At 37.5% G+C, this 12,820-nt stretch overlaps 1 protein-coding gene across 2 annotated transcripts in view; it reads left to right on the forward strand.

Annotated features, from left to right (window-relative positions):
- Positions 1 to 12,820, forward strand: part of GMPS (guanine monophosphate synthase) — a 99,103-nt gene that overhangs the window by 49,978 nt on the left and 36,305 nt on the right. For both annotated transcript variants that reach the window (XM_082654779.1, XM_082654778.1), the window contains exons 6-7: positions 10,295 to 10,488; positions 10,891 to 11,056. In XM_082654779.1, the coding sequence (XP_082510905.1) occupies positions 10,295 to 10,488; positions 10,891 to 11,056 (360 nt within the window). The remainder of the gene's footprint in view (positions 1 to 10,294; positions 10,489 to 10,890; positions 11,057 to 12,820) is intronic.

The raw sequence follows: 12,820 nt of genomic DNA on the forward strand, positions 1-12,820 counted from the left end.
GTGAAAATGTTGGCTTTACTCATAGTGAGATGGAGTTTTGAACAAAGGAGAGAGAGACACAATCTGATTTCAGGATTACCCTGGCTACAGTGAGGAGAAAAGAGACCGTTAAATGTAGAAGCAGAGACCAGCCAGAAATCTATGGTAGTAATCAGGAAAGGAGACTAAGGAACCGGGTGGTAGAGGTAGAAGTGCTTAGGAGTGATTGGGTTCTCATATAGATCTTGTACATATTTTGTTAGATTTACACCAAAGTATTTCATTTGGGGGGGGGACGTGCTAATGTTAATTGTATTGTATTTTTAATTTAAATTTCACTTGTTCATTGCTAGTATATGGGAAGGCAGTGAACTCTTGTGTGTTAACCTTGTATCCGGCAACTTTGTTGTAATCATTTATTAGTTCTATTTCCTTTTCTTGTCCTATGGCATTAGCTAGGATTTTATTATGATGTTGAAAAGCAATGGTGAGAGGGAACATCCTTACTTTGTTCCTGATCTTAGTGGGAAAGTTTTGAGTTTCTCATGGTTAGGTATGATCTTAGCTGTAGGCTGTAGAAGATAGTCTTTATCGAATTGATGTCCCCCTCTATTTCTAGTCTCCTGAGAGTTTTAATCATGAATGGGCATTTGGATATATTTCATATGCTTTTTCTGCATCTATTGATATGATCATGTAATTTTTCTTCTTTAGCCTATTGATGTGATGGATTACAGTAATCGGCTCTATTTCTGACAGAAGGATGTTGAAGTATCTTAACTACAGTAGTTGATTCATGTATTTCTCCCTATAATTATATCAGTTTTTGCCTCATCTATTTTGATGCTTTCCTGTTAGGTGCATACGCATTAAGGATTATTATGTCTTCTTTAGGAACGAACCCCTTTATCATTATATATATGCTCCTCTTTAACCCTGATAACTTTTCTTGGCTGAAGTCTGCTCTGTTTGACATTAATGTATCTACTCATGCTATCTTATAATTAGTGTTATCATGATATATCATTCTCCATCCATATACTTTTGATCTGTGTCTTTAAAGTGGATTTCTCGTAGACAACATATATAGTTAGGTTTTCTTCTTGATCCACTATGACAACCTCTGTCTTTTATTGATGCATTTAGACTATTGGAGTTTAAAGTGATTATTGATAGTGTTGGATTAATATCTACCATATCTGTTACTGTTTATTTGTTGTCCTTGTTCTTTGTTCATATTTTTATCTTCTGTTTTTTCTGCCTTTTGTGGTTTTAATTGAGCATTTTATGTGATCCCATTTTCTCTTTTCTGCATATCAGTTCTATTTCTTTTTTTTACTTTTTTAAGAAAAAGTTGCCTTAGATTTTACAATATACATTTACAACTAACCCAAATTCTCTTTGAAATAACACTGTACCACTTCACAAGTAGTGTACCTTATAATAACAAAATAAACCTAATTCTTTCCTCTCATCCCTTGTACATTGCTGTCAGTTCATTTCACTTATAAGTAAGCATGAATAAGCATATCTATCTATAAGCATACGTAATTGTATCACTGTTGCTATTATTCTGAATACAGTTATCTATTACATCAATTAGGAAGAAGAAAATTTTAATTTTACCTTTACTCCTGCTCTGATGCTCTTTTTTATGTAGATCCAAGTTTCTGATCTTTATCATTTTCCTTCTCTCTAAAGAACTTTGTTTTTGAATTTTATTTTGTTTATTTTTTTTATACAGCAGGTTCTTATTAGTTATCTATTTTATGCATATTAGTGTATACATGTCAATCCCAATCTCCCAATTCATCCCCCCCACCACCACTTTCCCCCCTTGGTGTCAATACGTTGGTTCTCCACATCTGTGTCTTTTTTAATGTTTTTTTTTGTTTGTTTGTTTGTTTTGCGGTACGCGGGCCTCTCACCGCCACGGAGCACAGGCTCCGGACACGCAGGCCCAGCGGCCATGACTCACGGGCCCAGCTGCTCCGCGGCACATGGGACCCTCCCGGACCGGGGCACGAACCCACGTCCCCTGCACCGGCAGGCGGACTCCCAACCACTGCGCCACCAGGGAAGCCCACATCTGTGTCTTTATTTCTGCCGTGCAAACCAATTCCTTGGTACCATTTTTCTAGGTTGCACATATATGCATTATTATACAATACTTGTTTTTCTCTTTCTGACTTCACTCTGTATGACAGTCTCTACATCCATCCACATCTCTACAAATGACCCAATTTCATTCCTTTTTATGGCTGGGTGTTCCATTGTATATATGTACCACATCTTCTTTATCCATTCATCTGTCGATGGGCATTTAGGTTGCTTCCTTGACCTGGCTATTGTAAATAGTGCTGCAATGAACATTGGGGTGCATGTGTCTTTTTGAATTATGGTTTTCTCTGGGTATGTGGCCAGTAGTGGGATTGCTGGGTCATACAGTAGTTCTATTTTTAGTTTTTTAAGGAACCTCCATACTGTTCTCCATAGTGGCTGTATCAGTTTACATTCCCACCAACAGTGCAAGAGGGATCCCTTATCTCCACACCCTCTCCACCATTTGCTGTTTGTAAATTTTCTGATGATGCCCATTCTAACTGGTGTGAGGTGATATCTCATTGTAGTTTTGATTTGCATTTCTCTAATAATTAGTGGTGTTGAGCAGCTTTTCATGAGCCTCTTGGCCATCTGCATGTCTTCTTTGGAGAAATGTCTATTTAGGTCTTCTGCCCATTTTTTAATTGGGTTGTTTGTTTTTTTTACTATTGAGCTGCATGAGCTATTTATATATTTTGGAGATTAATCCTTTGTCCATTGATTCATTTGCAAATATTTTCTCCCATTCTGAAGATTGTCTTTTTGTCTTGTTTATAGTTTCCTTTGTTGTGCAAAAGCTTTTAAGTTTCATTAGGTCCCATTTGTTTATTTTTGTTTTTATTTCCATTACTCTACGAGGTGGGTCAAAAAAGTCATTGCTGTGATTTATGTCAAACAGTGTTCTTCTTATGTTTTCCTCTAAGAGTTTTATAGTGTCTGGTCTTACATTTAGGTCTCTAATCCATTTTGAGTTTATTTTTGTCTGTGGAGTTAGGGAGTGTTCTAATTTCATTCTTTTTTTTTTTTTTTTCCCCTGATATGCGGGCCTCTCACTGTTGTGGCCTCTCCCATTGCAGAGCACAGGCTCCGGACGCACAGGCTCAGCGGCCATGGCTCACAGGCTTAGCCGCTCTGCGGCATGTGAGATCTTCCTGGACCGGGGCACGAACCCATGTCCCCTACATCGGCAGGTGGACTCTCAACCACTGCGCCACCAGGGAAGCCCTAATTACATTCTTTTACATGTAGCTGTCCTCTTTTCCCAGCACCACTTATTGAAGAGGCTGTCTTTTCTCCGTTGTATATTCTGGCCTCGTTTATCAAAGATAAGGTGATGACCATATATGTGTGGGTTTATCCCTGGGTTTTCTATCCTGTTCCATTGATCTACATTTCTGTTTTTGTGCCAGTACCATATTGTCTTGATTACTGTAGCTTTGTAGTATAGTCTGAAGTCAGGGATTGTGATTCTCCAGCTCCGTTTTTTTCCCTCAAGACTGCTTTGGCTATTTGGGGTCTTTTGTGTCTCCGAATTTTAAGTTCTATTGTTCTAGTTCTGTAAAAAATGCCACTGGTAATTTGATAGGAATTGCATTGAACCTGTAGATTGCCTTGGGTAGTACAGTCCTTTTCACAATATTGATTCTTCCATACCAAGAACATGGTATATCTCTGCATGTGTTTGTGTCATCTTTGATTTCTTTCATCAGTGTCTTATAGTTTTCAGAGTACAGGTCTTTTAACTCCTTAGGCAGGGTTATTCCTAGGTATTTTATTTTATTTGTTGCAGTGGTGAATGGGATTGTTTCCTTAATTTCTCTTTCTGATCTTTTGTTGTTAGTTTGTAGGAATGCAAGAGATTTCTGTGTATTAATTTTGCATCCTGCAACTTTACCAGATTCATTCATTAGCTCTACTAGTTTTCTGCTGTCATCTCTAGGATTCTCTATGTATAGTTTGTTATTTGCAAACAGTGGCAGTTTTACTTCTTCTTTTCCAATTTGTATTCCTTTTATTTCTTTTTCTTCTCTGATTGCCACGGCTAGGACTTCCAAAACTATGTCGAATAATAGTGGCGAGAGTGGATATCCTCGTGTTCCTGATCTTAGAGGAAATGCTTTCATTTTTTCACCATTGAAAATGATGTTTGCTGTGGGTTTGTCATATATGGCTTTTATTATGTTGAGGTAGGTTCCCTCTATGCCCACTTTCTGGATAGTTTTTATCATATATGGGTGTTGAATTTTGTCAAAAGCTTTTTCTGCATCTATTGAAATGATCATATGGTTTTTATTCTTCAGTTTGTTAATATGGTGTATCACATTGATTGATATGCATATATTGAAGAATCCTTGCATCCCTGGGATAAATCCCACTTGATCATGGGTGTATTATCCTTTTAATGTGTTGTTGGATTCTGTTTGCCAGTATTTTGTTGAGGATTTTTGCATCAGTATTCATCATTGATATTGGTCTGTAATTTTCTTTCTTTGTAGTATCTTTGTCTGGTTTTGGTATTAGGGTGATGGTGGCCTCATAGAATGAGTTTGGGATTGTTCCTTCCTCTGCAATTTTTTGGAAGACTTTGAGAAGGATAGGTGTTAGCTCTTCTCTAAATGTTTGATAGGATTCACCTGTGAAGCCATCTGGACCTGGACTCTTCTTTGCTGGAAGATTTTTAATCACAGTTTCAATTTCATTACTTGTGATTGGTCTGTTCATATTTTCTATTTCTTCCTGGTTCAGTCTTGGAAGGTTATATCCATTTCTTCCAGGTTGTCCATTTTATTGGTATGGAATTGCTTGTAGTAGAATTTTAGGATGCTTTGTATTTCTGCGGTGACTGTTGTAACTTCTCCGTTTTCATTTCTAATTTTATTGATTTGAGTCCTCTCCCTCTTTTTCTTGATGAGTCTGGCCAATGGTTTATCAACTTTGTTTATCTTCTTAAAGAACCAGCTTTTAGTTTTACTGATCTTGCTATTGTTTTCTTTGTTTCTATTTCATTTATTTATACTCTGATCTTTATGATTTCTTTCCTTCTACGAACTTTGGGTTTTGTTTGTTCTTCTTTCTCTAGTTCCTTTAGGTGTAAGGTTAGATTGTTTATTTGAGATTTGTCTTGTTTCTTGAGGTAGGATTGTATTGCTATAAACTTCCCTCTTAGCACTGCTTTTGCTGCATCCCATAGGTTTTGGATCATTGTGTTTTCGTTGTCACTTGTCTCTAGGTATTTTTGTATTTCCTCTCTGATTTCTTAAGTGATCTCTTGGTTATTTAGTAACTTATTGTTCAGTCTCCACATGTTTGTGTTTATTATGGGGTTTTTTTCCCCTGTAATTCATTTCTACTCTCATAGCATTGTGCTTGGAAAAGATGTTGATATGATTTCAATTTTCTTAAATTTACCAAGGCTCAATTTGTGACCCAAGATGTAAATATCCTGGAGAATGTTCCATGTGCAAATGAGAAGAAAGTGTAGTCTGCTGTTTTTGGATAGAATGTCCTATAAATATCAATTAACTCTGTCTTGTCTATTGTGTCATTTAAAGCTTGTGTTTCCTTATTAATTTTCTGTCTGAATGATACGTCTATTCGTGTAAGTGAGTTGTTAAAGTCCCCCACTATTGTGTTACTGTGGATTTCTTCTTTTATAGCTGTTAGCAGTTACCTTACGTATTGGGGTGCTACTATGTTGGGTGCCTATAGATTTATAATGGTTATATTTTCTTCTTGGATTGATCCCCCCTTGATCATCCTTCCTTGTCTCTTGTAACATTCTTTATGTTAAAGTTTGTTTTATGTGATACAAGTATTGCTACTCCTGCTTTCTTTGATTTCCATTTGCATGGAATATCTTTTTCCATCTCCTCACTTTCAGTCTGTATGTGTCTGTAGGTCTGATGTGAGTCTCTTGTAGACAGTATATATATGGGTCTTGCTCTTGTATCCATTCAGCGAGCCTGTGTCTTTTGGTTGGAGCATTTAATCCATTCACATTTAAGGTAATTATCGATATGTATGTTCCTATTAACATTTTCTTAATTGTTTTGGGTTTGTTTTTGTAGGTCCTTTTCTTCTCTTATGTTTCCCACTTAGAGAAACTTCTTTTAGCATTTGTTGTAGAGCTGGTTTGGTGGTGCTGAATTCTCTTAGCTTTTGCTTGTCTGTAAAACTTTTGATTTCTCCATCGAATCTGAATGAGATCCTTACTGGGTAGAGTAATCTTGGTTGTAGGTTCTTCCCTTTCATCACTTTAAACATGTCCTGCCACTCCCTTCTGGCTTGTAGAGTTACTGCTGAGAAATCAGCTCTTAACCTTATGGGAGTTTCCTTGTATGTTCTTTGTTGTTTTTCCCTTGTTGCTTTCAATAATTTTTCTTTGTCTCTAATTTTTCTCAAATTGATTATGTTTGTTGGCTTGTTTCTCCTTGGGTTTATCCTGCCTGGGACTCTGTGCTCTTCCTGGATTTGGATGGCTATTTCCTTTCCCATGTTAGGGAAGTTTTCAAGCATAATCTCTTCAGATATTTTCTTGGGTCCTTTCTCTCTCTGTTCTCCTTCTGGGACCCCTGTAATGCAAATGTTGTTGTGTTTAATGTTGTTCCAGAGGTCTCTTAGGCTGTCTTCATTTCTTTTCATTCTTTTTCCTTTATTCTGTTCTGTGGCAGTGAATTCCACCATTCTGTCTTCCAGGTCACTTATCCGTTCTTCGACCTCAGTTATTCTGCTGTTGTTTCCTTCTCGTGTATTTTTCATTTCAGTTATTGTATTGTTCATATCTGTTTCTTTGTTCTTTAATTCTTCTAGGTGTTTGTTCTTTAATTCTTCTAGGTCTTAGTTAAACATTTTTGAATCTTCTCGATCTTTGCCTCCATTCATTTTCCGAGGTCCTGGATCATCTTCACTATCATTATTCTGAATTCCTCTTCTGGAAGGTTGCCTGTCTCCATTTAGTTGTTTTTCTGGGGTTTTATGTTGTTCCTTCATCTGGTACAAAGTCATTTGCCTTTTCATCCAATCTATCTTTCTGTGAATGTGGTTTTCCTTCCACAGGCTGCAGAATTGTAGATCTTCTTGCTTCTGCTGTCTGCCCTTTGGTGGATGAGGCTGTCTAAGTGTCTTGTGCAAGCTTCCTGATGGGATGCACTGGTGGTGGGTAGAGCTCTGTATTGCTCTGGTGGGCATAGCTCAGTAAAACTGTAATCTGCTTGTCTGCTGATGAGTGGGGCTGAGTTCCCTCCCTGTTGGTTTTTTGGCCTGAGTTGACCGAGCACTGGAGCCTACGTGGCTCTTTGGTGGGGCTAATGGCAGACTCTGGGAGGGCTCAAGCCAAGGAATACTTCCCAGAGCTTCTGTTGTCAGTGTCCTTGTGCCTGTGGTGAGCCACAGCCACCCCCCACCTCTGCAGGAGACCTTCCAACACTAGGAGGTAGGTCTGGTTCAGTCTCCTGTGGGTCACTGCTCCTTCCCCTGGGTGCCGACGTGCACACTACTTAGTGTGTGCCCTCCAAGAGTGGAGTCTCTTGTTTCTTCCAGTCCTTTCAAAGTCCTGCAGTCAAATCACGCTAGCCTTCAAAGTCTGATTCTCTAGGAATTCCTCCTCCCATTGCCATACCCCCAGGTTGGGAAGCCTGAGGTGGGGCTCAGAACCTTCACTCCAGTGGGTGGACTTCTGTGGTGTAATTGTTCTCCAGTTTGTGAGTCACCCACCTTGCAGTTATGAGATTTGATTTTATTGTGATTGCGCCCCTCCTACCATCTCATTGTGGCTTCTCCTTTTTCTTTGGATGTGGGGTATCTTATTTGATGAGCTCCAGTGTCTTCCTGTCAATTATTGTTCAGCAGTTAGTTGTGATTCCAGTGCTCTTGCAAGAGGGAGTGAGTGCACATCCTTCTGCTCCACCATCTTTTTTGTTTGTTTGTTTTGTGTTTTTTTTGTTTTGTTTTGTTTTTGCGGTACGCGGGCCTCTCACTGTTGTGACCTCTCCCGTTGCAGAGCACAGGCTCTGGACGGGCAGGCTCAGCGGCCATGGCTCATGGGGCCAGCAGCTCCGCGGCATGTGGGGTCTTCCTGGACAGGGGCACGAACCCACATCCCCTGCATCGGCAGGCGGACTCTCAACCACTGAGCCACCAGGGAAGCCCTGCTCCACCATCTTGAACCAATCTTCCTAAAGAACTTCTTTTAATATTTCTTGCAAGGTAGTCTCCTGGCAACAAATGGCCTCAAGTTTTGTTCATTTGAGAAAGTTTTTTATTTTTCTTGCATTTTTGAAGGGTAGTTTCTCAGGACACAGAATTTTAGGTTGGTGGGTTTTTTTCTCCCAACTTTTTTTAAAATTTAAGTTTTCCAGCTTTATTGAGGTATATTTGACAAAACTGTAAAATATTTAAAGGGTACAATGTGATGATTTGATATACATTGTGAAAGGATTTTTCCCCACTGAGTTAATTAACCCATCCATCGGCTCACATACAGTTGATCCTTGAAAAACACAGTTTTGAACTGTGTGGGTCAACTAATACGTGGATTTTTTTTTGCTAAATATTTCCTTCAGTACTATGTGATGTGTGGTTGGTTGAAACTGTGGATGTGGAATTGCAGATCCAGAGGGCTGACTGTAAAGTTATATGCAGATTTTTGACTGCACAAAGGGTAGGTAACCCTAAGCCTTGCATTGTTCAAGGGTCAACTGTATTTACTTTTTTTTGGTGAGAACATTTAATTTCTACTCTCTTAACACTGTATTGGATCACTGAAATTTGCTGTCAGCTATAGTCACCATATTATACATTAGGTCCTCAGACCTTATTCATCTTAAACCCAAGAATTTGTACTCTTTAACCAGCCTCTCCCTATTCCCCTCGTCCCCCAGTCCCTAGGTCACCACTTTTATACTTTGCCACTTTTGATAGAGATTGAATTGAATCTGTAGATTACTTTGGTGAGAATTGACATTTTAATAGTAGTAATTCTTCTAATCCATGAACATGGAATATCTTTTTATTTGTTCCTTCCTCAGTTTCTTTCATCAAGGTCTTACAATGTTCAGTGTACAGATCTTTGACCTTTTTGGTTAAATTTATTCCTAAGTGTTTTATTCTTTTTGATTTTGTTGATGGCAATGTTTTCTTAATTTTTCCTGCTGACAGTTTGTTGTTAGTACACACACAATTGATTTCTGTAGGTTGGTTTTCTTTTCTGCAAGCTTGCTGAAATAATTTATTAGTTCTAACAGCATTTTGTTAGAATCTCTAGGGTTTCCTAGAGACAGTGTTGTGGCATCTGCAAATAGAGACAGTTTTACTTCTTCGTTTTCAATTTGGATGATTTTATCTCTTTCTTCTAGCCTGACTGGTCTGGCTAGGATGTCCAATACTTTGTTGAATTCTTGTTTTGTTCCTGATCTTAGAGGAGAAGCTTTTCACCACTGAGTATGTTAATTGTGGACTTGTTGTATATGGCCTTTATTATGTTGAGGTACGTTCCTTCTCTACCAGTTTGTTGAGAGTTTTTATCATGTATGATGTTGAATTTTATCTTTTGCTTTTTCTGTATCTATTGAGATGACCATATTATTTTTATCCCTCATTTTGTTTATGTGGTATATAACACTGATTGTCAGATGTTGAAACCCTGGAATAATATCTCAGAGCCATAGATATGGAGTAGTACATGTCTATGTAAAACATTTAGCCTAATATCTGCTGCTTTATAGATGATAAAGTGTCAGAAACACATTTATCAAGTCAATGAAGTTATATTTGGTTAATAGTACCCAAGAAAGAAACACTTAGAATATTCTGATAGGTTTAATGTATGAGGATTTTCTAATATAGAAAATTGGTACCTGCACATTGCATGTGAAGGCATATGGGACTGAGATCTAAAATCGAGTTATCATTGCATTAAATAGATAAGACAATTGCAGTAACCTAGGTAGAGAACTGAGGGTACTGTGAATTATCTCTGTAGGACTTATTTCAAGGTCATGTAGTTCATTAATTGCTGTATAAGGAAAGACCTTTATAAAGCTGTACCATGGCAATGTAGTTTTTATTTGTATTTTTTTCCCCATAGCTAAAAATCCACTAATTTGTATCAGTTTCCACGTTTATGGAGGAAGAAATTGTGAGGAATTACTGTGGGTTCTGGTTGAGTCTGTTCAATAGGAAAAAATTTTAATTTATGATTATTTTCCCTATAAAGGTATAGCAAATGAATCTAAAAAATTATATGGAGCCCAGTTCCACCCTGAAGTTGGCCTTACAGAAAATGGGAAAGTAATACTGAAAAATTTCCTCTTCGACATCGCTGGGTGCAGTGGGACCTTCACTGTGCAGAACAGAGAACTTGAGTGCATTCGAGAGATCAAAGAGAGAGTCGGCACATCAAAAGTTTTGGTAAGCAATTTATATTTGAAAGTCTATAAATTTATGTCAGTGATATTAGAACTCAGAGTTGGCTTACTCAGCATAGCCCTTAAATTTTGACTGGATGATCATGTGCTTTTGAGTTGCACTGTTTCAGTGTGTTCTTTCAGTTACCATACATACCTTTCGTACAGAGAGTGGTTTTTTGTTTTTGTTTTGTTGTTTTGCTTTTTTTGGCTGTGCTGCACAGCTTGTGGAATTCTAGTTCCCCGACCAGGGATTGAACCTGGGTCCTTGGCAGTAAGCATGGAGTCCTTACCACTGGACCGCCAGGGAATTCCCCAAACAGTGTTTTTAGGTAGTGATTTAAGCTGATAACTTAGTTTCTTTTTCCTTATTCTACTCAGTTTGACTTTTCATTTCACGCTGTAGGTTTTGCTCAGTGGTGGAGTAGACTCAACAGTTTGTACAGCTTTGTTGAATCGTGCTTTGAACCAAGAGCAAGTCATTGCTGTGCACATTGATAATGGCTTTATGAGAAAACGAGAAAGTCAGTCTGTTGAAGAGGCCCTCAAAAAGCTTGGAATTCAAGTCAAAGGTATTGAACTCCAGAAGAGTTAATTTACATGTCAGAACTTGTTTAATCAAATCTAGCGTATGATTAAGTGAGCACACTGCCTTAACTAAGTACAGTTTTCCCACTAAGCTTATGGTTGAAAATGTTTTTTATTTTTACCTTGTAATTACTTTTGGTTCAAGAGGGGTCACAATATAAATTTGGAAACTTGATTACTCCAAATGTTACGTATAGATCAGTAAGTTACCTTTTTCCAGCTACTATTCTGTTCTTTCTGTTCATCTTCTTAGGCCTTAACTGCTTTTACATTTGTGGATATCTTTTATACTTTAAAAAAACAAGATGTAAGCAATAGCTATAATGAAATTAAGTCAGTAGTTTAATGATATAAACTACATATTATTGATTTAAGTGGAATTGATGCCAAAAGGTTGAGTATAAAATGAAGAGTTGTAGTTAAACATGAAGTAAAGATGAGTCTATTTCTTTCTCCTTTGGAAACGTCACTAAAATAACAGTACAGGCATAAAACAAGTATAATGCCAGAAGAATGAGGAATAGGGAGGAGGTAATAGCAGTCTGATGGTTTCAAAAAAATGTTGGAAAGTGAAAAGCAGATGGATTATGCAGATTTTGTCCGTCAAGCTATTGAAGCTTAAATTTCAGTACTGCTCACTAGCCAAGCCTTTACCAAACTCTGGGGAAGGAACCTAGTAGTGTCTTCTCATAGTTACAATTTTTATGCAATTTGAAAGTAAGATATTTTAATAATTTGCCGTTAATTTACTTTATTTTTATTTATTTATTTATATTGATTATATAAGGAATTAGGGGCTATTAAGGTTTTTTCTTTTCTTCCCAAGCATTAGCTAGTTGCCTCAATGTAATTTCTCATAAATTAACTCCAGTATGTAAAATAGTACCAAACTGTTTTAATCATGACAGTTTCATAGTACATTTTAATCTGTGGTTGGATTTATGTCCTTTCATTACTATACTTTCTCAGAATTTTCTGGGATAATGTTTTATGTACATTCTTCCAGAAAATATTTAGTGTTATTTGTCAATTGGCTGTTAATTCAGATTACTTTTTCTTTCCACTCTAACTTGCTCTCTTTTGGGTGGGTTTGTAGTGGCTGCAGGCATTTTGGGATTACACTAAGAAAACGTTGAGTTGGGGATACATTTAGTCTGGGTTTGGTGCTATATTTGTGATTTGCAGTGTTTCTGTGTATAGTCTGTGTTAGCCGTGGTAGTATTAATTTGTGATTTTAAAAAATGCCTGATTTATTATTCTTTTTTTTAATACATCTTTATTGGAGTATAATTGCTTTACAATGGTGTGTTAGTTTCTGCTTTATAACAAAGTGAAACAGTTAAACATGTACATATGTTCCCATATTTCTTCCCTCTTGTGTCTCCCACCCTCCCACCCTCCCTATCCCACCCCTCTAGGTGGTCACAAAGCACTGAGCTGATCTACCTGTGCTATGCGGCTGCTTCCCACTAGCTATCTGTTTTACGTTTGGTAGTGTATATATCCATGGCTCTCTCTTACTTTGCCACAGAATACCCTTTCCCCTCCCCATATCCTCAAGTCCATTCTCTAGTAGGTCTGTGTCTTTATTCCTGTCTTACCTCTAGGTTCTTCATGACATTTTTTTTTTAATTCCATATATATGGGTTAGCATACAGTATTTGTCTTTGTCTTTCTGACTTAGTTCATTCTGTATGACAGACTCTAGGTCCATCCACCTCATTACAAATAGCTCAATTTCATTTCTT

Source organism: Grampus griseus (assembly GCF_964374135.1).
Source record: "Grampus griseus genome assembly, chromosome: 5".
In the NCBI taxonomy this organism is placed as follows: domain Eukaryota; kingdom Metazoa; phylum Chordata; class Mammalia; order Artiodactyla; family Delphinidae; genus Grampus; species Grampus griseus.